At 43.5% G+C, this 26737-nt stretch overlaps 1 protein-coding gene across 1 annotated transcript in view; it reads left to right on the plus strand.

Annotated features, from left to right (window-relative positions):
- The window catches only part of STPG4 (sperm-tail PG-rich repeat containing 4), a 36714-nt gene extending 11281 nt beyond the window's left edge, over positions 1-25433 (plus strand). The window contains exons 4-7 of the mRNA XM_021701254.1: positions 1002-1066; positions 1276-1330; positions 22705-22809; positions 25317-25433. Coding sequence (XP_021556929.1) covers positions 1002-1066; positions 1276-1330; positions 22705-22809; positions 25317-25433 — 342 coding nt within the window. The remainder of the gene's footprint in view (positions 1-1001; positions 1067-1275; positions 1331-22704; positions 22810-25316) is intronic.
- Positions 25434-26737: the final 1304 nt, after the last annotated feature.

Consider the following 26737-nt stretch of genomic DNA (forward strand, 5'->3'; position numbering starts at 1 on the left):
AAGCAGGCTCCCCACTAAGCAAAGAGCCTGATGTGGGACTTGATCCCAGGGCTCTGGGATCATGACCAGAGCTGAAGGCAGACGCTTAACTGACTGAGCCACCCAGGCATCCCTCAGTTTTGCTTCTTTCTTTACAATTTGATTGCCTTTTATTTCTTTTTCTTGCCTAATTATTCTGGCTAGAGCTTCTAATACTATGTTGAATAGGAATGGAGAAAGTGGGCACCCTTGTCCTATTCCTGACCTTAGGGTAAAAGCTTTTAGCTTTGGGCGCCTGGGTGGCTCAGTTGGTTAAGCGACTGCCTTCGGCTCAGGTCATGATCCTGGAGTCCCGGGATCGAGTCCCGCATCGGGCTCCCTGCTCGGCAGGGAGTCTGCTTCTCCCTCTGACCCTCCTCCCTCTCATGCTCTCTGTCTCTCATTCTCTCTGTCTCAAATAAATTAAAAAAAAAAAAAAAAAAAAAAAGCTTTTAGCTTTCTACGATTGAGTATGTGAGATTAGCTGTGGGTCACTCAATTGGATTTAATCTCTCCCGACCTTCAAGTCTCCAATCTGTCTTTTATAATTTTATTTATAGTATTTTATATTAGAATAGTTTATGTATGTGCCTTCTCATTCCTGCGGGCCAGGGGCCATATCTCTCTTACCATTGTATTCCCCACCATACCCAGCAGTACTTTACTCACAGAGCAGGCTCACCAAATGGTAGGTGAATGGATTTGTTGAATTTAGTACATTTAAAATATGATCAATTGTACAGCATTTTTCTATGCATCATCTCAGGCACACTATCATAAAATGTACCGTGAAAAGGGAATATTTGTTGAATGTTTTGAAGCTCCATCTTTGAAAATGTAACTTTTCCACTATTAAGATCAAGAAAAAATTACATAATGCTGTATGGTCATAAAATAAAGGATTATGAATGACAGGTGATAAGATAAAGTGAGCTTAAGACCTGTATTAATCTATTTTTGGTGTCCTTGTCCATTCTATGTAGTCAGTTAAGCTTTCACCAGGGCAATATGATCTCCTTCCTGCACCGGTTCCCAAGCACGCTTCCAGGTAATTATATACTTATTAAATTGCTTTTAATAATTTCACTCATGCCTTTTTATTTACATACTTAACCAATACTAATGGCTTTTAACCTTATTTATGCCCATCATATCTAGAATAGCATTTTTTAAAATTTAGTGAGAGATAGGGAATAAGTTAACAAAGTTCCCACATTAAAAAATAGATTTAGTACATCGTCTTTTTTTTTTATATAGGAGCTTCGTATTTCGTTCTACAGTTCAAAGATTTCCAACAAGCTGCTTCACTCCTGTAAGTATATTGTAGACAATTAACTCATGATGAATTTGATGTTTAAAATATGCAGTGGTTCATTTTGATATATCAAAATTAACATTTTGATCACTGTAGTAGATAAGCAATGAATGATTAATGTAATTGATTTAAGATATACTTGAAGTATATCTGAAGATATACCAGGGATTTCAAGGCAAGTCACCCATTTGTGTCAAGTTATAGAAGAAAAGTAAAACCTCCTTTCCTTTCTGTAGGTCTTGACTCATATCACCTTCTCAGTGAAGTCATCCCTAGTCACTTGTTCAGAATTTCCTGTGCCCTCTTCCTTGGTTTATTTTTCTCTGTAATGCTCATCACTGTCTGATACATACACTCAGACATTAATCTGTCCTGATTTATCTGTCTCCCTGCACTGGAATATATGCTTCATGAAGGTGGAGAGTTTTATCCGGTTTTGTCCTGTATACATAACACCTAGAAAAATGGCTGCCACATGGTATTTATTGATTTAATTAATAAAATCCTCAGAGATATTCGATAGATCATTGTATTAACAACAAGAAGGAAAAGTATCTCTGGTTTCTTTCAAAAATGTGAAAATGCCTTCCTGTTTCTACAAATTTCCAAGTATATGATGTGTTTTGATAAAAATGAACTCCTTTAGATAATTAACTAACTGGTAGGATGCCAAAAAACAAATAATTATATAAACATTTTGAAGGATTAAGACAAGATGAAATTATTTTAGGGTGGTTTGATGGACTTGAGTTACCTATTTGTAACTAGAAACCCAGATGGAGAAAGACATGTTCAGTGAACATTTGAAAGAGGAATTTAGATAAGAGTTCAGAAACAGACCCTAGTCTATATAAGATTTTTATATTTGATAAAGATGATATGACAAATCAGTAGGGAAAGGAAGAGAATATTTTATGCTGGGCAATTGATTAACTTAGAAATTAAGTTAGATTCTTCCTACCACATCTTAAAATAAATTCCATATTGATAAAAGAATTAAATGAAGCATAAAACCAGAAGAAAATATATTAGCCTCTATCTAATTTTAGGATAAGGCAGATTTTCTGAGATCAGAGCAGTGGGTGAACTGCAAAGGAGAAGTATTTGATTTGACCACACAACATTTAACATTTCTTGTATATTAGAAGACAAACTGTAAACAAAGCTAACAGGCAAGTGCAAATTCGGAAAAAAGTATTTTCAACATATGTGGCAGATAAAGAGCTAATGGCCTTATTTAAACTCTTAACAACCTAGAGGAAAAACATCAATAGAAAAGTAAAACAGATGAAGGCTGGGAGTGGACCATTCATGTAACAAGAAGTTCAGATACACAACAAAGGTGAAAAAATTTTGATCCCACTAACAAATGTGAGAAACTAAAAGGCTGACTGAAAACTTTCTGTATGTGGGTGGTGTGCTGGGCTGAATAATAGCCCCAGAGATGTGGCCATGTCCTAATTGGTAGAACCTGTGAATGTTCCCTTGCATGGCAGGAACCGTCCTGCCCACTTGATTACGTGAAGGATCTTGAGATGGGGAGATTGTTCTGGATTCTCTGTTGGGCCCCACATGCACACACAAGTGTCCTTATACGAGGGAGGCAGGGGGAGATTTGAGAAGGGGGAGAAAGCAGTGTGGTCACAGAGGCAGAGGTTGGAGTGATGCGACCACAAGCCAAGGAAGGTGGCTGTCACCAGAAGCTGGAAGAGGCAAGGACAGACTCTCCCCTAGAGCCTCCAGAGGGAGCAGCACCCAGCCGACACCTTGAGTTTCACCCAGTGACACTGATTTCAGACTTCTGGCCTCCAGAATGATGAGAGAATAAAATTCTGTTGTTTTAAACCACCAAATTTATGGTAATTTGTCACAGCAGGCACAGGACATTAATACAGGTGGGGATTATGTCCAGTGGATTTCACAGTTGATTGACGAGAGGAGGACATGATTTTGGTTTTTCCTTTGGCTATCCCTAGGCCTTTTCTCTTGCACATGTCAGTAGCTTGGGGTACAGCCAGCTGCCAGTGTTCTGGGAGCTGAGTCAGGGAAGAGGCTGGGGGGTCTCACCGTTTGGTGTGTGGAGAAGTTCACTTAATTTCTGTTTTTGGTAAAGGCTCCTGTCCTTAGAGTTCCTGGGGCTCCTGCGTCCAGTTGTCTGGTACAGTCTCCCCAGAAATGCACCCCCTGCCCCGCCTGGGATGCACGAGTGGGGGGAGGTGGAGGGACCTGGAGAGAAGAGGTCTACCAGTCCTCTTACTTTCAGCCCCCCCCTTTCCATTCCCACCTCACAGGGGTCTCATGCCTAAAATTCCTGACCTTCTCTTGGGTTCTGTGGAGCAAATCAGCCTGCTCCCCTGGCAGTTTCAGCGGTCTCCACTGTGCTCCATCAGGTCCCATTCCTCCAGGGTGCTTCACATCCTCCCACAATACGTTCTCTCCATTGGCTCTTGTCTCTTCTCTTGGCTCTGTGTGTGTGTGTGTGTCTAGAATGGGAGGTGGATCATTATTTGATGGGAAGAAGGGAAATAGATGCATATGTAAGTTGGCTTTGGCAGCAAGCAGTCAAGACAACTGGGTTTTTTTCGCTGGGTAATAACTCTGTCTCCCTTGAACTATATGTTTTAAATGAATGCTGCGAGCTAATAATGATTTGTTTACTATCAGTAAGGAGGGGCTCAGTCAAAAATAATTGGATTTTAGTTCAGGTTAGGCGTCCTGGACAAGCAGCCTGGGATGTGAAATAGCACAAGCCAGTTGATTCGGACAGTTTTTGCTTTTGTTCTCATTGCTTTGACGGAGAGAAGATTTTTCGAGATCCTTATTCTGCCATTTTCATTGAAGTCACCTCATCCCTTCTATTTTATAAATAAAAGTGATTCACTGATTTGGAACATCCTGTCCTTCAACAAAGTGAAAAGAATACTTTCATGAAAAATGTTCTAAGACAAAGAAATAGCCCAGGGCTGTGATTCATGTCTGTCCTAAACATGCATTCCCAGAGCAGAATGTGGGCTTGGTTTAGATCTACAAACTTGTAAACTGCAGAAAACAAATTCCGTTGATCCCAACAGTGGGAGATGGTGGTGCACTGTGTGAGTATGGCACAGAAATACTGCTTACCATTCTCAAAACTTTTTGAGATAAATGCAGTAATCTTCAGGCCATTATAATATGGCCACTTAACCTTTATCTGAAAAATCTCATTGGGTTGATTTTATCCTTTAGTCTCGTTGTTCTAGAAATTAACATTATAATCACAGAACTGTTAAGGACTCTTAGAACTGGAAGAACCTATCAATGAGCTACTGTGGACCCTTGAACAGCATGGATTTGAACTGTGGGGGCCCACATATATGTAGGTTTTCTCCAGTAAACGCAGTATAGTACTGTAAATGTATTTTCTCTTTTCTTATGATCCTCTTCATGTTTTTTCTATAGCTTACCTTAGTGTAAGAATACAGTATATAATCCATGCAACATACAAAATACATGCTAATCCACTATATATGTTATGGGTAAGGCTTTCAGTCAACAGTAGGCTAGTAGTAGTTAATTTTTGGGGGAGTGCGAAGTTATACATGGATTTTCCACTGCTTGGGGGCTGGCACCCTTAACCCCCACGCTGTGCAAGGGTCAACTGTACTCTGTTAGGGTTGGCTTTGATGATGAGGGCCACCATCATTCATTGAGTATTTTCTGGTGCAGGTGCATTTAATCCTCACAGCAACTCGGCGGGTTAGTATTTCACCTCTACTCCACAGGTCAGGAAATGGAAGTTAGTTTACAGAGGTCATACGGTTATTTAGGAAGCGGAGCCATGACTTAGACCCCATCTCTAAACCTGGTGACCTCAAAACCTGGGCTCTAAGCTCTGCTGCCTAGTGCGTGAGCATGAGCAAGTGACTTGCTTAGTGCCTTTGGACATTTAGAGCTGGTCTGGGGTCAAATCCAAGTGGCAGACTTTGTGTTGTCTCTGGCGTCACCATTCCTCACTGATGACTAAGGCTTGTTCATGGGCCCAGGTTGGCCTGCTTGACCGTTTTTGCAGTAGAATGAGTTCACATGCAGGAGACTTCTGTCTCCTGGGAGGGCCATCTACCAGCCTGCCTGTTAGGCCCTGAGCATCTAAGGTCCTTACAATGGATGGAGGCAGCTTAGGCTCCAGCTAGGAGCCTTGCTACACTGGCTTTTCTTAATTGGCCGTATTTTTTCCCTGGGACACCTTTAGGATGTTAGAACTTCCAGTCTTTTCTCAGCAAAGTCTCTTTGTAAAAAGCTGGGCTCAACTGAGTCTAGCTGACTTCAATAGAAGTTCTTTCATCTGCTCTACATATCTTTTTTGGGCGGCTGTGTGTGTGAAGCCCTAAGCCAGGTAGCTATTGTTGAGTATTCAGTGGCAAATGGGACATTTTATCAGTGCTCCCCCTTCCCTCTCGAAGGGCAAGGACACACTGAGGTCAATACCCCAACCAAGGTGTACCCATACAGGCACACAGAAACTCACACAGATGAAATGAGAGTCTGGGATTCACAATGCATGTGTCTGACCAGTGTGAGACCAAATGGCTTGGCACACAAAACTTGAAACGTGGCACCCAAAATTAGACACTGATGACTCAAGTTTAATATTATCTGTTGATAGAAGCACATGTACCTTCTTCCTTCTGAGAGCCATCTCCAGAATCTTCTGATACATTCACTTGTAAGCTTCTTAGCAATTGCTGACTCCAGGCTGAGGAAGGAGGTAAGGGCAGGAGTGAAGAAAAGGCTTGAACGAGGAAAGGGACACCCATCCTTGTCCCTTCAGAGCCTGTATCCGAAGCCAAACTCAAAGAAATCAAAGGGCTAGTTGTCCTGTCAGGCTTTGGATCCAAAGGCTTTTCCACAAGGCATTTATTAGTTGCTGGGGCCAGAAGGGAAATCTGGATTTATACCTCCCCACCCACTGCAGCAATGCCTGAAACTCCATAGTAGGGATCTTTTTAAAAAAGATTTTATTTTCAAGGAATCTCTAGACCCAATGTGGGGCTTGAACTGACAACCCCTGAAATCAAGAGTTGCATGCTCTACCAACTAGCCAGCCAGGGGCCCCCATAGTAAGGATTTTGATATGAGAGCCTAAGATCTGAGACATGAGACATGTGCCACTCTTGATTTAATTGTAGAAAAATCTTTTGGAGGGATTTCTCCTTTTCACATGTCTTCTTTTAAATGCAAAAGTCTTAGAAGGAGAAATATATTGATCCAATTCATACTAAGGAATTAGTGACTTATTAGATTCTCCCTACCGCCCCCCCATCCTCGAGGAATATAGATGAGATGACAAGAATTAGGGTACCTGGGGTAAAGGAAAGGAAATGAAGGGGTGCCTGGGTGGCTTAGTCCTTAAGCGTCTGCCTTTGACTCAGGTCATGATCCCAGGGTCCTGAGATCAAGCCCCGTGTCGGGCTCCCTGCTCAGCGGAGAGCCTGCTTCTCCCTCTCCCACTCCCCCTACTTGTGTTCCCTCTCTCTCTGTGTCTCTCTCTGTCAAATGGATAAAATCTTAAAAACAAAACAAAAAAAAGGAACTGTAAAGAGGGAGAATTATAAGAAAGAGTTCCAGTTTTTAGTTACTTATATCATTAACTGTTTTGTGCACAAAACATGTGTTACAGTTTTTTTTGTTTTTTTTTAATTTTTTTTTTTTTAAGATTTTATTTATTTATTTGAGAGAGAGAGAATGAGAGACAGAGAGCATGAGAAGGAGGAAGTTCAGAGGGAGAAGCAGACTCCCTGCTGAGCAGGGAGCCCGATGCGGGACTCGATCCCGGGACTCCAGGATCATGACCTGAGCCGAAGGCAGCCGCCTAACCAACTGAGCCACCCAGGCGCCCCTGTGTTACAGTTTTTGATGTTAACTCAAGATAATTCCATAAAAGAATCTACAAAATAAAGAAAAATAAAATTCACAAAGAGTTGCTGTGTTGGGAATTTTTATAGACATTTTCCTTAGATAAGTCTGTTGATATTTTTTTTTAAAGATTTTATTTATTTATTTATTTGAGAGAGAGAATGAGAGAGAGCACATGAGAGGGGGGAGGGTCAGAGGGAGAAGCAGACTCCCTGCCGAACAGGGAGCCCGATGCGGGACTTGATCCAGGGACTCCAGGATCATGACCTGAGCCAAAGGCAGTCGCTTAACCAACTGAGCCACCCAGGCGCCCAAGTCTGTTGATTCTTACGAGAGGATGCAACTTTGACATAATTGAAGTAGCAAGCCTCAGAACAAATCTACAAGAATTAATATTAAATAGGGGTGCCTGGGTGGCTCAGTCAGTTAAACGTCTGCCTCTGGCTCAGGTCATGATCCCAGGGTCCTGGGATCGAGCCCCACATCATTGGGGTCCCCCTGCTCAGCGGGAAGCCTGCTTCTCCCTCTCCCTCTGCCTGCCACTCCCCATGCTTGTGCTCTCTGTCAAATAAATAAATAAATTCTTAAAAAAAAAAGAATGAATGTTAAATAGATTGAATTCCTGTTTATGTGGAATATTTGAATATCAATTTGAATATCCTTGTTTTATGTAATTATGGTCATAATAGCTATTTGAATTTAAAGTTTATATTTTCAATTCTAAAAGTAATGCATGATTTCCTGCTCAGTATGGCAAAATGGCCATACATCAATCTCTTCTCACTCTCAAATCCCAATTAAATGGTAGTAAAAGAATAAATAAATCGACATGGTTAAAGAGAAAAGAAGGGAAACATTGGCAGACAAAAGATTTCAACAATTTTTGGACAAAGTAGAGGAAGCCACGGGCTAAAAAGCAGGCAGGGGGTCGTGCAGAAGAGAAGGGATCCTGTTTGTCCCTTAGAACTGCAGGGAGTTTCTGGCCTTGGGAGGAAGGTAAGGTGAGGCATAGGGAATTAGTTGAACACCAGGGAATTAATTGAAACTGTACATACAGAGTAATTTAAGTCTGGGGCTCCCTTTCTTCTCCTAATGTAAAATGCTGGCCTTTGGACATTTGCCCCTCAAGCAAAAAAATAGTAGAATTTATCCTCTAGAAAAACTCAATGAGCTTAGAGGAAAGAGAACCACATCCTGATATTTAGGGAACCCCAGGAAAAAGACTGGCTCACCATTCAGTTGCCTGATCTCCACATATCCTAGCCATATAACCAAGCTTCCACCAGGCAAGTGTGAAAAGCCTGTAACATGAATGAGAGATGGAAGTAAACACACAGAAGGATGGAAACCTGGGTGAAAAACAGAATGCAGGGAATAGAGGGAAGATTTTTTAAAAATCCAGTTAGCATGCATAGACAGAGGAAAAAGGGAAAATTATTTTCAACTTAGAAGTCTGTGTTCAGCCAAACAATCAATTGTGAAGACAAAGACATTTTCCAACATGCAAGAACTCATAAAACTTGCCTTCTGAATACCCTTTTTAAAGATGCCACTGGTGATAAAATACCGCAAAACAAAGGAATAAATCCAGAAGGAGGGAGGCATGGGATTTAGGACAAAGTGGGTCCACACTGGGAGAGCAGTTAAAAGATGTCCCAGGCGGACCACTGTGCAGCAGGCTGAGAGAGAAGCCAATCAGATTGAGAAAGAAAAGAATGAACTCTGGAAGGAATGTTTTTAAGGGAAAAAAGATTTAAGAACAGCTGATATGATGGGAAAAATTAAAAAAATATGTATAGCAAAATGTGCAAGTGAAAAAATAAGGCACATAATTAACCGCAGATAAAGCAAAAGACTGTCTAAGCAAAGGAATTCGATTATGTAACCTGGCTCTGCAAGGAATATATTTTTTTATTTTTTTTAATTTTTATTTATTTATTTATTTATTAAAAAGATTTATTTATTTGACAGAAACACAGCGAGAGAGGGAACACAAGCAGAGGGAGTGGGAGAGGGAGAAGCAGGCTTCCCGCCGAACAGGGAGCCTGATGTGGGGCTGGATCCCAGGACCCTGGGACCATGACCAGAGCCAAAGGCAGACGCTTAATGACTGAACCACCCAGGCGCCCCAGGAATATATTTTTTTAATAAACATTGCTTAGGGATTTAAAATGCTACTTTGGGGGCACCTGGGTGGCTCAGTTGGTTAAGCATCCGGCTCTCGATTTCGGCTCAGGTCATGATCTCAGGGTCCTGGGATCGAGCCCTGAGTCAGACTCTGCGCTCAACGGGGAGTCTGCTTGAGGATCCTCTCTCTTCCTCTGCCTCTTCCCCTGCTTGCACTCTCTCTTTCCCTCTCTCTAAAATAAATACATAAATCTTTAAAAACAATTAAAATGCTACTTGAAAAAAAGGAAAAGAAAATGCTACTTCAGATGAGGAGAGAGGAATATTGGACAGGGCAAATGCCGTATCTTCATTCATTCCAGGAGGCCACCAATAGATAATTTCTAAAATACAAATTAAGAAATAACAATATGAACATACCATTTAGTGATAAGGTAACTTTTTTTTAAAAGATTTTATTTATTTATTTGAGAGAGAGAGCATGAGTGGAGGGTAGAGGGAGAGGCAGAGAGAGAAGCAGACTCCCCGCTGAGCAGGGAGCCTGACATTGGGCTTAACCCCAGGACCCTGGGATCATGACCTGAGCCGAAGGCAGATGCTTAACTGACTGACCCACCCAGGCACCTCAAGATAACTTCTGTAAGAGCAGTTAAGAGTTAAAAATAGTTGTCTTCGGCTCTTTTTTTTTTTTTTTTTTTTAAAGAAGGTACGGCAGAGAGGGGGCAGAGAGAATCTTAAGCAGGGTCCATGCCCAGCGTGGAGCCCCACACAGGGCTGGATCTCACAGCCCTGAGATCATGACCTGAGCTGAAATCAAGAGTTGGTAGCCTAGGGGCACCTGGGTGGCTCAGTTGTTAAGCATCTGCCTTCAGCTCAGGTCATGAACCCAGGGTCCTGGGATCGAGCCCTGCATCGGGCTCCCTGCTCCGCATGAAGCCTGCTTCTCCCTCTCCCACTCTCCCTGCTTGTGTGCCCTCTCTGTGTCTTTCTCTGTCAAATAAATAAATAAATAATCTTAAAAAAAAAAAAAAGTTGGTAGCTTAACCAACTGAGCCACCCAAAGATTTTATTTATTTGACACACAGAGAGAGGAAGCACAAGCAGGGGAAGAGGGAGAAGCAGGCTCTCTGCTGAGCAGGGAGCCCAACGCAGGGCTCCTTCTCAGGACCCTGGGATCATGACCTGAGCTGAAGGCAGACACTTAACTGACTGAGTCACCCAGGCGCCCCAGTTCCAATTGATTTTTAAAACTATATTTCTCTATAAATTTAATAAAATGTCTTGAAATTTAAGTAAAAAATATATAAAAATTTAAAATTAGAGTAAAAATAAATGAATAAATTATAGATAACTTGGAAAATATAGAAAATTATGTTTAAAAATTTTGTTATTGCTCATATGCAGCCATTAATGTTAATTTTAATTTTTCTCTGCAATCTTAAAAATAGTTGTGATCATGGTGCACAATAATTTATATCCTTTTTTTTTTACTTAGCACGTTTTACTTTCATATTATTACAAATCCCTTTAAAGTTTATTTTCGCTAGGTAAATAATCAAGTTATCAAATCATAATTTATTCAACCATCCCCCTCTTTTTTTGTTTTTTTAAGTAGGCTCCACTGGACCCAGCATGGAGCCCAATGTGGGGTTTGAACTCACAACCCTGAGATCAAGACCCTGAGATCAAAAGTCAGACATTTAACCGACCCAGGTGCCCCTCAACCATTCCCCTCTTGATGGTTAATCTTGTTTTCAATTATTCCATATACAGGGGTCTTCAGTATCCAAGTATAACTTGATCCACAAAAAAGACCTATTAAAGTGAACCCACTTCAAGTAGAATCAAAATCTCAAAGTAGTCAACCAAGTTTGATTTGGTCTTTCCTTAAAAAAAAAATTGAACTAAAAATTAGGAAAATATCCTATAATTGCAACTACGTATTAATTCCTAAATTAAAAAGGAGGCTGTGTTGAGTTTAGTTTTTCTGACAATATCTTATGATAGTATAGTGACATCCTTCACGTCATATTGTTAGCTAATTTAACTTTGCTGGATCCTCACTGGGCAATGAAAGCCTTTTCCTGTGATTTAGGCACTTTTCCATCATTTTCATCAACTTCATGAAATCCTGCATTTTTGGATAAAATTTTCATTTTCATTTGCAATTGGATTTGCATTTCATTTGCAATGTATTATTAAATATCATTTAGTGATGACAGAGAAAAACTGACTTACAAAGACACCGATCTGTCTGCAATGGTGGATGCCAGTGTTAAGCAGGGAGAGATGCTTGAATAGGATATAATTTTGTAAGAGGTCAGTTTATTGGAGAACTCTTCTATATTATGACAACTTTGTTTACATTCACAACTTTGTTACGTAAGGATAATGGTACCAAATTCTCAGATCAAGAGATTAATGCTAACATAAAACTCAATGCATAAAATCTTTTCTAAGTTTTGGCATCATTTTTTATGGATTATCACAAGTGGTATTTACTAGAGATGATATACGGCTTCTTCATGTAGATTGCCAAACCTTTTAAAAAAGTATTACATTCATTTATCTTCAAGTGAGTGACCATTTCATAAAATTTGTATAAATTTTATTTATCTTTAATTTAAAAAAAATTTGTTAACTTGATAGTAAAAGAATGGTATCTCATTATTCTAATTTAATCTGTAGGATCTGAGACTGTACATTCTAATTATTTGTTAATCAGGGATTTGTGGTTCTTTCTGCATACTTTCTGGTCATAGTCTTTACCCCTATTGGGTGGAGTTTTAACATTCTTTTTTGTTGATTTGTACAAACTCTACAGTGAGAAGATATTAGCACTTGTATTTGCTGAAGGTTTTCGGGGATTTTGCCTTTTACTTTTGTGTGTTTATATAGAGAGAAGTTTAAAGTGTAAAATGTTTATGTCGTCAAATTAGAGAGTTTGTCATCACCTTCTGGAATGTAAGTTCCATGAAAGGGGGACTGTCTTATTCATCAATGCCCAGAGCCGAGTACAGTGCTCAGAAAATGTGTTGATTGAATGAATGAAATCTATCTTTTCCACCACTTAAAAAATTCCCTCCAGAGATATGTTCACTTTAATTTTCTTTCATGTATTTGGCATTTTGATTTTTTTTAAAAACTTACAATTCTTTGGTTCTTCTGAAATGTGTTTGTGTATAGTTGCACGGTAAGGTTGTGGTGTCATTTGAGCCCTACTGGCGTAGGACATGTTGCCTCATTGCTGGTATACCTGAAACCTACAGTCACCCGAAATCTGACCTATAGATCTGGTGCAATATAGTACGACCTATAGACACCCACTGAGTCACTTGAAACCTTTTGAGAATGAGGCAAGGAATAAAAGATGGTTCCATATAGGTGTGCCTCTCCTCCTCCTTTCTTTCCATCATCTGTGAAAAGTAGCCCGTGGAAATGTGTTAACCATTCACACATAAAATCTCCAGGAGCAGCCAGTTAAAAGAAAATAAATGACCATGTGAATGCATAGTAGATCACTACATGATTTTTTAGTTCTAAAAAGTACATTAACTTTGGATTTGAAGATCCTCTAGGATTGTAAGTGTCTGAAGGCCTCTCAGTGTGGAGAAGCTGTTCTCCCTTGTTAAAAAAACACAGCCTCTTGGGTGCTCAGTGGGTGGCTCAGTGGGTTAAGCGTCTGACTCTTGATTTCCGCTCAGGTCATGATCTCAGGGTCATGATCTCTGGGTTGTGAGATCAAGCCCTGCATCAGGCTCCATGCTCAGCAGGGAGTCTGCTTGGGATTCTCCCTCTCTCTCTCCCTCTGTCCCTCCCCCCACCATGTGCATGCTCTCTCTCTCAAATAAAGAAATAAATCTTAAAAAAATAAACAAAAACCCAAACCAAACCAAACCAACAACAACAGTAAAAACCCACAGTCTTGTTTGTGTCAGGGATTCAGTTGGTGAATTACATTTTGTCCCCAAAGTGTAGGTAGCTCTCAAGAGAAGCTGTTGGTAAGGGATTTGTTGGGTTGGAAAATGGTTTTTAATCTTCAGATTACCAATGTAAGGTTGTATACTCATTGGCTATTTGTTATTGTTGAAGTAATAATAATTGGTTATGGATCGGCACAATTGTTTTGTCCATAGTAAAGACTGTGAGGAGGATATTTATGTGAGCATTTTGGGATTGATGCCAGGAGACGTGGTCTACCATTAATAAAAAGGACCTTTTTGCACCCATAAAAAGAATTGTATTGGCAACTTCTGCCACCTTTTAGCATCTTGATAATAATGACCAAGCCCCACAAATCCCAAGCCCTAAAGGTACAGTTGCTTCATAGTGGGATTGTTTTAAAGAGGAGAAAACTGCAACAAATCCTGGTCATTCTTAATCAAGGGAATTGGACAAAGTAAAACTTGTCATTTGTGGTTTCTCCTCCCCTTACCCTTCCCTTTAATTGATTTAATTGCTCTCATAAATGACCCAAATAAATCTCTTGACCTACCAAAAAATTGCATGGATTTTGTTCCCTCTTGAGTGTGTTTCCAAGTGTGGGCATTAAGGATATCAGAGATTCTGCACAACTTCTTTGAACATATTGGGGACACGGATGACTTTATTTAATACTCGCATTAGGGTAAAGAGGACTAAGGAAGATTCTATTTTTCCAGGTCTTTTTCCCCCAGTATCTACTTGGCATGTGGTCCGTACAGACCCAGTGCTTCTCTTGTCTATTGCTGGTGGCAGCACATACTAATACGACCCCTTGAAAGGCATTTGGGCAGTGTGTTATCTCATGGCCTGCTGATTCCATTTTGAGAAAACCCTCCTAAAGTAATAATCTTATGTACAGAAATATTCATCTATACAAAGATATCATGAAGGGATTACTTATAATAACAAGATGACAACAGCAGTGATGTAGGAAAAATTATGTGTATAGAAACCAGGAAATGCACCAAAATCCGTTTAGTGGTAGTGGCTATGCTGAGGTGTTGTGATTAAGGGTGGTTGTTTACTTCCTTTCTTTTCCATTGCTTTTATAGTTTTTCAAAATATAAGTTCTAGACGTCAGAAAAGAGGCAGGGTACTTGCGTGGCTCAGTTGGTTGAGCGATGGATTTTTGATTTTGGCTCAGGTCATAATCTCAACGTGGTGAGATTGAGCCTGGCATTGGGCTGGCGCTCAGCGTGGAGCCTCCTTGGGATTCTCTCTCTCTCTCCCTCTCCCTCTGCCAGCCCCCCCCCACTCATGCTCACACGCTCTTTCTCTCTAAAAAAAAAAAAAGTCAGAAAAGAGGTAGTGTTTAAAAAAAGAAAAAAGAAAAAGAAAGAAAAGAGGTAGTAGTGTTTGAGGAAAAGAGCCATCAAAATGGTCAACATAAAAATATTTTGTTACTGGGACGCCTGGGTGGCTCAGTCGGTTAAGCGGCTGCCTTCGGCCCGGGTCATGATCCCAGGGTCCTGGGATCGAGTCCCACATCAGGCTCCGTGCTCAGCAGGGAGCCTGCTTCTCTGTCTCTCTCCTTCTGCTTGTGCTCTCTCTGTCAAATAAATAAAAATCTTAAAAAAAAAACAACTTTGTTACTTAAATAAAAATAGCACCACTCACTACTACTTAATTAGGACTCAGTCATTCCCATGATTTGGGGCTTCCAGTGATTTGCTGAGCAGATTCTTTACAGTTATTAATTCTCACAGTTGTATATAAAGTGAAAAACAAGACATGCATACCTTTCCTGACAGTAGAAATAAAATCTTACAGTGTCAAATGAAAATGAGTTTCTTTTATTTGATGTCAGAAATATTTCAAGATGTTTCTGTATTTTTTAAAACCTGACAAGCCTATAAAGAATAAGGAAAGGATTAGATAAACAGGAAAGAGTCTGTACAGATAGGAGTGAGCGTTATATGATTTGTCTGTTTTAGTCACATTTAATAGTAGTTTGAAAAGGGGATAGCAGATCTGTGCCATACTCTCTGCATTAAAACTAGCACTCTGAAAGTATGCTGAATCATCCCAGCTGCTTTTGCATTTACGAAATTAGTTCAATTAAAAACTAAGCTGATAGTTTGAAATTCCACAAGGAACAGAATAATTAGTAAACATGGTCAGATTGAATCAAGCCAAACAGAAATTGATTTCTGCTTGAATGGAATCTGAAATATGATTAATGCAGGTCCCAGTCTCAATCTCCTCAAAGATGAGTTCACTTGGAAGTAACATTTCTGGAAAAATATAACCTTTTAAATATAGCTACAGATGTACTAGGATTTTTTATTTATTTTATTTATTTTTTATTTTTTATGAAAAGATATCCTGGCAGTCTTTCTTTTTAAAAAATTTGTGCAAATTTTCCAATGGTATTAACACCAGCAGAGTCCTATATCCCTGTTTGGCTGCGAGGGTAAAGAATTTCCTGCTCTCCTTTCTTATAACAATATCTTGACTGGGAACAGGAACGAGAATGTAATCGGTAGGATTTTTTTTTCAGTTGCAAGTGACAGAAGCCCATCCTGGGGTAAGCAAACAATTAGAACATAAAAGTGGCATGGAATTCCCTGGCGCACACAGCCTCTGGGACTTACCACTGATTTACCTTCCTCCGGCCTTTACGCATGCTCTGTTTATGAGCTGAGCAAGAGCGGCCACGAGCAGTCCCAGGCGCACACCTGCCAGCCGAGCCACCTGAGTGTGAAAATGCAGGCTCTTTGGATTGGCCAGGCGACAGTCACGTGTCTGCCCTGGGCCAATCGCCGTGACCAGGAGTGGCTAGCTCAGCTGAAGTTCCTGCGCTCAAGTACCGCCTGAGGTTTCTAAGGCTGGTGGGTCTTTGGGGTCATCCAGAAAAGGGAGGATGGGCCAGTGAACACCTGCAGCAATGCTGAATTGCTTGGGGGTCCCCGGCATTCCTACAAAAGCTGCCTTTTTATGGTGGGCAGGTTGGTGATCACTCAGTGTTGCCCGCTCATCGGGCCCCTCCTGGGAACCCCAGACTGCGTGGTTTCTCTCCCAACAGGAATAAACAGTACTGAGCTACACTTAAGAGGTACGGTCAATTCCTAATTTAGCAAATGTGACTAACTTTTGGCCTGAAAATTTTGCGTCTACCCTACTCAACAGCACGCATGTCTCCCTTCTTTCTTTCTCTTGTGAACTTGTAGACCAAGAGTTACCGAATTCTAGAGTTGAGGACGCTCTGCTTGCAGGCCTCCTGAATTCCCAGAGAGGCAGCTCCAGCTTGTCTCTGTGCCCACCTGTTGTCTTTTTTGGCCAATGTATTCCAGCTATTACACACATGTCGCCAAATTGGGGGGAGATCCTTTTTACCACCCCATCTAATAATTTCTGTTTATGCTGCTTATTGTGTTATACATGTGTATGGATAGATATTTGGGGCCATACATTTTATTTCTGACCTTTTCTCTCTTCAAGTATGATTCACTGAAAGTTGTGCCTAGGATCAATGGGGACAGACTATGTGCTTTTCCTAGGTTCCCTTTAGCTTTGTGGTTTTAAAGAAAGATAGCTTAGAAATGAGCAGTGAGGCCTCCCAGTAGTGAGAGGCAAGGTCAGTAACTGGCTCTGGATCCCACAGCCCAGGCGCTCAAGCATTTGTTTGTAGCCCTCACCCAGCCTCACTTTCTCGGGTTACATGGAGGTGCTAGGTTGTGAGCATCGGGTGACCAGAGTGGGTACTGGGCTAGAGACGGCACAGGGCTGGGCAGCTGCCCTGGCAGTGGCGAGGGACCAGGGGAGTTCTCAGTGGGCAGCCGTGGAGCCTGCTGCACCTGCTGCAGACCAGGCTGGAGAGGTGCCCTGAAACCTGCAAACCGGAGGCGGACGGCTTGCAGAGATTGGAAATACAAGGGTGACATTTAGCATTTTACACCTGCAGTTAAAACCATTCTTAGTGTTAATACACGTGTAAAAAATAATGAAGTGGTAACTGTCTGGAGAAAGTTGAATTTCAGGTCCCTATTTTTTTTTTTTTTTTTTTTGGACGGGAGCCTATGCACATTTTATTTTATTTCTGCAATGCAGTGAATTTGTCTGAATGGTTAAAATGAATGGCATCTTCCTCCCTAGGTGGCTTTCCCTAACCTTTCCTGTTACTGCTTCTGTACAGACCCTTCCTCCAGCCTCTTTGCCTGAAAATTCCACCCCCTCCTTATTCCTTAGGTCTTAGCTCATCTGTACTTCCTTAAGAGCTTCTCAGGCCCTCAGACCAGATCAGTGTACCCTCTTTCATGCTCTCCCATAGCATCCTGTATGTCCTTTTGTGTCATATGCCACACATTTGTCATGTTTTTTGCATGGCATATATATATATATATATATATATATATATATATTCCCTGCTAGAATGTAAGCCCCATGGGAGTAAGGAACATGTCTATCTTGTCAATTAAGACTGAGTTCTGCTGCTAGGAACAGAGACCCCAAATAACAATCTTATAAATGAGAGAAGAACATATTTCTGTCTTGCATAAATTTCCTGCAGTAGGCAGTTTAGGGCTGGTGGGCCAATCCAGCAGCATCACATTTCTGCGTGCAGCTCTGCTAAGCGTGGCTTCCATTCCCATGACCCCAGAGAGCTGAGAACATGGGACCAACCAACCGGGGGGAGGGATGAATAAGCTGCCCTCTCCATAAGGATGCTCTGGAATTTGTACATACCTCTTCACCTCTGTCCTGTTAGCCAAAAAATTAGTCACACGGTCACACCTAGCTTCAGAGGAAGCTGGGAAATGTAGCCTTTATGCTGAGTAGACATGTGCCCAGTTAAAAATTGTTCTCATACTAAGGGATAGAATGGATATTGGGAGACAGTCGTATACCACTCTATTCCCAACTCCCAGCATGCTGTGTGGTGCACTGTATATTGGCCGAATGAAGAAATGAGCTGAGCACTTATGTATCCGTTTGCTAGGGCTGCCATTACAAAGTACTACAAACTGAGTGGCTTAAACAACAGAAATTTATTGTCTCACGGTTCTAGAGGAAGTCCAAGAGGGAGGTGCAAGCAGTGTTGGTTCCTTCTTATTGCCGTGAGGGAAAATCTGTTCCGTTCCTCTCTCCTAGCTTCTGGTGGTACACTGACAGTCTTTGGCCTCTCTTGGTTTGTAGACCCCTGCCTTCGTCTTTGCATGGTGTTTTCCCTGTGTGCGTGTCTCTGTGCCCTAAATTCCCCTTTTGATAAAGGATAGCATTCATATAGGATTAGGGCCCATCCTAATGATCTCATCTTAACAGTTACACCTGCAAGGACCTTATATCCATAGAGGGTCACATTCTGAGGTACTAGTAATTCAGAATTCACAGGAGCTATGAATTTTGGGGGGACACCATTCAACACAATAAAAATGTGTAGGGTTTATGAATTTTGAGGGGATCACAATTGAACACATAATAACGTGGGATCATTTCATCTACCCTCACACAGTCTTTCCAAGGTACCTGGCATTTTGCTGCTCGGGGATGCCCCCGAGTGATACACCCTTTAGTTCCAGAGCAGTGTGGTGTAGCTTAGCCAGTCCCACTCTCCCAGCCCCGGAGGAGAAGTGTGTTCCGTGGAGGCACGGCAGGGCTTACCAAAGGCCTACAGTGGTACTGAGCGTTACTGCCCATTGGGAAGCTCCTTCATGGTATGACAGGGTCCCAGGAGCACTCCAGAAAAGTCAGTAGGGCCCATGCATTCTTAGCCCTTTGTAGTAAGTGGAAAGTGGCCGCTCTTGGCACCCTCCCATGGCCCACTGACATCACACTTAGCACTTGGCACAGGCCAGAGACAGCAGGGCCTCGTGTAGAATCTTGAAGCCAGGCAGTTAGCTCAGCCCTCCCTCAGCACCGTCCTCACTCCTCACACCTTTTGGGATAAAAAGTATCCCAAAAGGGATAAACTCCTCTGAGGTTGAATCTAGTATTTTACTCATTTGTGCCATCCCTACAGCTCCCATTGATTAAAGTGGCTCTTGAGTAGAAACTCAACGACTTTTTCAAAGAGGAGAGAAAGTCATTATCATCTTGTCAGGAGGGTTGAGATGTAATCACGCCCCAAAGCAGAAGAATGGGTAACTCTGAAAGTTTTCCTGTAGTTTATTTTGGCAGGTCCTGGGACCCTAGGAATGTGACAGTTCTGTTGGCTCTTGGCACCGAATGTCAGTAGTCTTTGAAAGGCGTAGCTTCGGGAAACCCAGAGCTGCCAAATCATGACCCTGACAAAAACAAGGGTTAAGAAATGGCTCATCTGATTTGTGTGAGAGGTGCTTAGTCCTGCCTGATGAACCTGGGTGCCGCCCTTCACCCATGCATCCCACATAACGTGAACCAAAGCTCCAGGTCATGCTCATTGATCCCCAGTGATTGAGGGAGCAGCCCTAAGCATTCCTATGTTCTTGTTTTAAACACCCTCCCGGCGAACTGGATCCATTATCTCAACCCACATTCCGAGCCATGCTGCCCCCTTCCCTCCATTCCTGCTCTGCCCACTCACATCGTCCTCCGAAGTAGGGACTCTGCTGGGGCTGCTGCCCACCCATTGCAGGATGTTGGTCCAATCATTACTTCTCACTTGGAACGTTCCTGTGGCTTCTGGAATATGAATTTGGGCGTGTATCCACTTCCCTAATGTTGCCTTTTTAAAAGATTCCATCGGACACGTGTGGGGCAAATAGCATGTAGTCATTTCTTTCTGCCCCAAGTCGTAGACCCTTTGACTTAGATGACCAAGCCCCCAAGCCCAAATAGGGAGGCTGCTGCATAGCACAGGCCTACATCAGTGCTTCGCCAAGCCTGGCACCTGGACTCCCGAGGAGCTCCTGATTTGGAAGCTCAGAAAGGGAAGCCACATCAGGCTTGGGGGAAAGGGGGCATGTGGGAGCATTTCTCAGCCGTCCTGCAAGTGGCTCATGTAGGCAAGGAGTCAATGGTGGCACACGTGGCAGCATCTTTTGCCCCAGCTACCATTGTGGCGTGAAAGTACGGCATTTATCATGGCCAACCCCACGGGGGGTTTGTTGCATACACTGTTCCCATCGGATTCCCCTGGATTTCTATGCTTTGGTTTTTATGGCGGCTCAGATTTCTCCAGTGCGAGCATAGAGGTCACTCCATACAGAGATCCTCACCCTTGTAGCGATCTTTGTCCCACGTATGTATCAGTTTCAAAGCATTACTGTTTTCATCTCTCTGCCGTGAGTTGTAGAATTAGGAGGCGCATCCATCCCTTGATTTTCAGACTTGCGCTTGACTGTTAATAACAGATTCCATTCATGGAGGAGTAATTGAGAATAGCAGCCCGAACGACACAGCTTTGCCACCCACAGGAGGGAACAAGGGAAAGTCCTGCTCTGAAATCCCTCGGAGGGTCTGCAGTTGGGCACCTGTTCTGCCGCATCTGATGGGCTCATTTGCAGCCCAGCCTTACCTATGAGAAAGATCTCACAGGACACAGTTCTCTGTTCTAACCTTTTTGTTAATTTTATCTTTTTTCTCCTTTGCTCATTTTTCACGTTCATTTATCTATACAGTAGGTACAATTTTTTTTCATATCTCAAGAGCGCTCAAGTCCATTGTAGAAAAATTAGAAAATGCAGATAAGAAAAATAAAATTCTTTTTACACAACATGCTGCCACCTAGGGAAAACAGTCCGTGAACATTCCATTCCCCGTGTTTTTAGGCACATTTTTTTTTTAAGCTTGCATTTGCCCTTAACAGTATTTGGGAGGGGCGCCTGGGTGGCTCAGTCGTTAAGCATCTGCCTTCGGCTCAGGTCATGATCCCAGGGTCCTGGGATCGAGCCCCGCATCGAGCCCCGCATCGGGCTCCCTGCTCGGCAGGAAGCCTGTTTCTCCCTCTCCCACTCTCCCTGCTTGTGTTCCCTCTCTCGCTGTGTCTCTCTCTGTCAAATAAATAAATAAAATCTTTAAAAAAAAAAACAAACAGTGTTTGGGAGTAGCTTTATGTCTGTAAAAATTCATCACTAGACAGCGGGATGGAAGAATCGCGATGTATTTAGACAGCCACACATTACTGGTCATTTAGTTGATTTCCAGTTTTCAATATTTAGAATCAGCAGTTGTGGCCAAATACTTGCACCCATTCTCAATTGTTTTCTTAGGATGAATTCCTAAATGTGGACTTGCTGGGTCAGAATAATAAACATACATCCTCTCTAACTTTGTATTGTAAAAACTTTAGACGTATATACCACACAGACACAATACTCCAGCGAACCCCTGTGCACCCATTCAACAATTGTAGCTTCTGATCAGTGTGTACTCCCACCCACTTCCCCTCGTCCCTGCATGATTCAGGAACAGATCCGAGACATTATGGCAGAAAGACTCATTTCTATCAAATAGCACAGGTATTTGAAAATGGGAGAGAAAAAGTGAACTGCTAGAAAAAAAAAATAAGTTAACATCTTGTCCAGATTATCCACTGTGATGTTTGGGCCCTTTCCATTTTCCCTGCTGTATGTGGGCTCAGGACTCTCCATTTGTCTTCGGATTCCTGAAGCAATCTGGTAGCCAGCCTCCTTTCTCTCCCTCTGGATAGGTGTAGACGTTTACAAGCCATTTCGTGTCTTGCCAAATTGCCCTCTAAAAAGGCTGATCAAATTTATACTTGCACCAGAATCGTAGAGAAGTGTCCATGATGGTGGTTAACGTTTTGGATCTTTCTCTTCTTTTTTCTTTTTTTCTTTTCTTTTCTTTTCTTTTTCCCCTCTTTCCTTCCCCCTTCTTCCTTTCTTCTTTCTTCATGAATTTTTAGACCCTGAAACAAGAATCATATCCTTGTTTTAATTAGAACTTATTTGGTTATTTGTGAGGTTAAAGCTCCGCCCGCCCCCCACCACCGTTTCCCATATGAACAGTTGTATTTCCTCTTTGTGAATTGCTTTTACTAATTTTTCTATTAGGATGATTGTCTTTTAAAAATTGTGTTCATTTTATGTTGATGTCATAGCGTTGTGCTTTTGTCAGTGAATTGCTGTGAAGACTTGTTTGGACTAAGGTAACACATACTATACTCATGGGAAAGAATATGTGCCCAGGTATGGAGTGAGGCGCACCAGTGTGGGGCGGCGGGTCCAGGCAGGACCGAGGGGGAATTTTACAGGCCATTTAATCTTCAGTCTGAGACACCCACAAGGCAGGTAAAGCAGGTAAAGCAGGTATCGTTCCCACTTCACAATGGCTTGTGCAAGGGCACACCTTCATATCTTCCAAGCCCCAGTCTAGGGATTTTTCTACCATTTCACAAGTGATCTGTGCGTTTATTTGTGGAAGGCAAATAAAGCATTAAAATATAACAAATATTAGTGATTATAAAAAACTCTTTTTCTCCCCTATAGCATGAAGGCCCAGGACCGGGTCATTATGACTTGAAAATACCTCCAGTAAATTCTGTTACTTCCTGTTTTCAATCCAAAGTACCTCGATTCCTGCCCACTTGTTCTGTAAGTACTCTAAAAGATGATGGTTGTAGGTTTTGTGACTGGAGTGGGGAGGGCAGTGGGGGTTGGATTAGAGTTCTAGACAATTCTAGCATGTATATATGTATCTAATTGCTTGTCGAGGTGGGAAAGAGCGCAGAGCTAAAAAATCTGGCAAGCGCCCAGCCTGTTCCATGCTTGGAGTGACTCCAGACCCAAAGGTGGTGGCAGAATTTTGGGTCCAGTTGACAACATCCAGCATAGTAATTAGCCATCAGTGTTATGACCTGGGTGCTCTGTGGGAAAACATGTTTAATGAACTGAGGCAAGCACTGGGCAGTGGCTGGCCCCATCCATCTGCTGTTCGTTGTGTATGTGGCTTCCGGGGGTGTGTGTGTGGCTTCAGAGCAGAAACATTGGACCAAAGGGGACCATGAAGGCATGAGCCACCATCCTGCCCCCAAGAACTCAGGATAGACAGCGAAGGGGGTCAAGTCCCTGGAGAGACACAGGTACATCGGGGGAGCGCTTGAGCCTCAGAGGCCTAGAGAGGACCAAGAAAAATTGCAAAAGCACAACATGGAGCTTATGAACACTGGCTATTTTTGTAAAAAAAAAAAAAAAAAATGCTGACAGTTTTTATTCCCGTGGCCTTGTTGTTCCCAGTCTGCACCCCAGTTTGAGAGTCCCCAGAACTCACTGGTATGTAGCCTTATTTGAGGTGGTTGGGGAGACAGAAATACAAGTTCTGCCCATCCCGGGGGTTCGAGGAAGGGTGGGTGTTCCAGGCCGGCGTCTTGAGGATCTCGCTCCAGAGCTACCAACTCTGGTGGCGGGTAGTGTGGTCTTTATCTGGAGGAATACTGGGGAGTCCCTGTTAGTAAAATTAAAAACAGACCCCACAGCAGGAGGTGGTGAGTCCCTCCTGCAGGTCCTCACAGCCTGGTGGCATTAGCATGATCCAGACACAGATTTCTGTCCAAGCTCACAGGGCTGAGCATCCTCAGGAAGTTGGAATTATGCTAACCAAACTCCCAGGAAGCTGATAGAGAAGCCAGAAGTGGTAGTTTACAAGTAATTTACAAGTGTCCAGTAAGGGGGCTGGTGTGTGGAGCCACTGCTCTATGGGGTGTCTCCCCTTATAAGAAACTCTTCATCGGAGCCAAGGACAATCCAAAGTTTGCTCAGTGACAGTGAAATCAGGGCCGGGGGATGGAGCCGGATGTTCTCAAGGTCTGAGAACCACCACCGGTAGCCTCCTGAGGGGTAGCCTTGTGAGACCGAGGCCCACAGACCTCCTGTTCTGTGGGCTGGCTTTCCAGGACTCCACGTGCGTGTTGCTTCCTCATTAATAGCACTAATAAAGGCGTCCGCTTCCTTTGACATCTGGCCAGGACTTGATTAGATTTCCAGGGTGCTCCTCCGCTTTTGGCAAGGGCAACATCCTGTCGTTTACAGCAGCTTCGGTAGGCAGCTGACTTCATCCACTCTGGGCTGACCACTCGGTCCCACTCTCAGGGTAATCCTATTTCCACCGTCTCCGTCTCCGGGAGAGATAACACACTGCAAAGAAGGATGGAAAGGACAAGCCCATGATAATAGGGAATAATAACAGCCCTGGTAGCTAACGTGCCGAGCTGTGTTTGCCGGCCTGGGGCTCTCTGTCCGGGAGGGTCTCCAGCAAGCCTCATCGCCTCATCTGTTGGGTGAGGCTGAGGAGGCCCAGGGCCCAGGGTCACACCCAGCCGTTGGCAGTGGGATGGTCAAAACCCTTCCCTGAGCCACACGCTCAGACACCGATGCCTCAACAGACCCAAGATAAAATCCCTTCGGCCTTCAAGAACATGTACGTGCCCCCCAGCATGGAAAATGCTGACCTAAGAAATCGAAGTCTTTGTCTGAGTCTATGAAAATGACATTCAGTTGAATTTGATCACTATAGAAGCTTCATTGACATCACTGGCAAATTTTCTCAAGAATTTCATCCAAAGGAAAACATGACTTTTAAAAATGGGAACTCGTAGATCCCCTGAGACTACTTTGGACCCCGGGGTCCCTTGAGGTACAGAAACCTGAGTTGAGGCTTGTGAGGTCAATCACCCAGGTTCAGAATCCATTTTCTGCAACCCCTTACCACTAGACTAACTACTGAGGTGGCTAGAGGGGAGGACAGTGGCATTCCCAAGGACAGGAGCTGTCTGGGCAGAGTGCCCGCTGAGAAAGTGTGCCTTGAGGGGCAGCTGGGATGTGAGCCCGCTGCCCCACAGGCCCCGCGGGCCTAGGCCGGAGTTTGCTCGTCGGCCCTTCTCAGGGCACCTCTGGAGCCCTGGGGAAAGCCGCGGACAGGAGCAGTCCTCAGCTCCAGGGACGTGCTCCAAGTCGAGGGTGCTCTAGGCTGCAGCGCAGTCAGGCGTGGCCCTCGTCTTCCCAGTGGGGATTTGCCAGTCACGGCTGAGCCCACGGCCTGGCTCAGGGGGCTCCAGAGTGTTGGTGTCCCAGTCTCATCAGTCCGTTTTGTGTTCTGTTTTCAGAAAACCCCCGGCCCAGGAGCATACAAGTCTTCAGTGCAATTCCCCAAGCAGCCCCCCACCATAGCCAAAATGGGCCGGGAGAATAGCCTTTTCTTCAACAACACAATTGGCTTTTAAAATAAAGCCATCTTGGCCCTAAGCTATTTTGAGTTTAGCAAGTTCTTCTGTTTAGAAAACTCTATTTTCTGTTCTTTAGGAGGGTTTGACTGCGGAACATCATCAATTGCCCAGGCGACCCTCCTGCCCGCCTCTCTGGAATAGTCCCAGCATAATTTCCAGTTCACTCTCAAAAGTGTCCTGGTTTGAATTATAAACTGGCCTCACTCTGTTTATTGTCAAAGGATGTGTTCCAAGACACTGCCCCTGGGCTGCCCTTGGGGCAGCTTGGACAGGCCCTGATACGTCCGGGCTGTGCTCTGCGTGGCCATGGGCTCTCCAGCTGGGCCCCAACTGCATGAGGGCTATAATACCTCCCAGCCTCATGGAGGTGTCCTTGGGGGTCAGCATTCAAGGCCAAGCTGAGTGTGCCAGGATCCCAGCAGGTGGTTCTTTCTCTCTCTCAATCCCCTGAAAAGAATAATATTGATTCAACCCAATGGGTGTTTGTGGTTTTAAGTCAACAAAAATATTTGAGTATCTGCTCTGTGCCAGGTGTGTGCTGGGGTTGGGGAGTTGGAGGGGGGGATGAGTAAGGCATGTGACTGAGTTTGGGGAGGGTTGTAGGGGAGACAGGCCAGAAAGGGAATTTGGAGTAGTCCCTGGCTCTAGGAAGTCTTCTGTGCCTTGTGGCTCCTTCCGGTCACCTTGTGTCTGAAGCTCAGGGGCTGCCCTCACATGATGGCAGTTCTACTGGGAAGACAGGCCCTCGTGTCAGGAAGCTGTGAAGTCACTGCTCCTGGTTTGCAAAGGAGGCCACAAGCAGGCAGAGCAGGGATGAGGCCGCACGGCCATGAGCGGGGAAGGACAGCCGCATGCAAGGGACCTGGAGGCTGAGATGCGCAGAAAGGAGAGGGAAGAAGGTCAAGGGCAAGGCCCCCGTGTGGGTGAATGGCAGGAATAAACATTTGCTGGAGAGGGACTGAGGGGGCCTGGCCCAACGAGGGGGGGTTGCCATGAAGGTGGGAGGGAGTTGGGCGGGGCTTGGTCAGAAGCCGGGGCCCCAGGCAGCCCTCCGTGCGGGGAAGACCTGCTCAGGGAGCCCCAGCTAGAAACACCCCCACCCATGACAGTGGGTATCTGGTTGGAGAGATTTCAGGATCATTAATAAATGAAGGGGATCTTTTTTTTTAATTAAAAAAACTTAAATGAATATAAATGCTTATATTTTGTGTGTTTTTTTTTTAAAGATTTTATTTATTTGATAAAGAGGGACAGCGAGAGAGGGAACACAAGCAGGAGGAGCGGGAGAGGGAGAAGCAGGC

This window comes from Neomonachus schauinslandi, chromosome 10 (genome assembly GCF_002201575.2).
Source record: "Neomonachus schauinslandi chromosome 10, ASM220157v2, whole genome shotgun sequence".
In the NCBI taxonomy this organism is placed as follows: domain Eukaryota; kingdom Metazoa; phylum Chordata; class Mammalia; order Carnivora; family Phocidae; genus Neomonachus; species Neomonachus schauinslandi.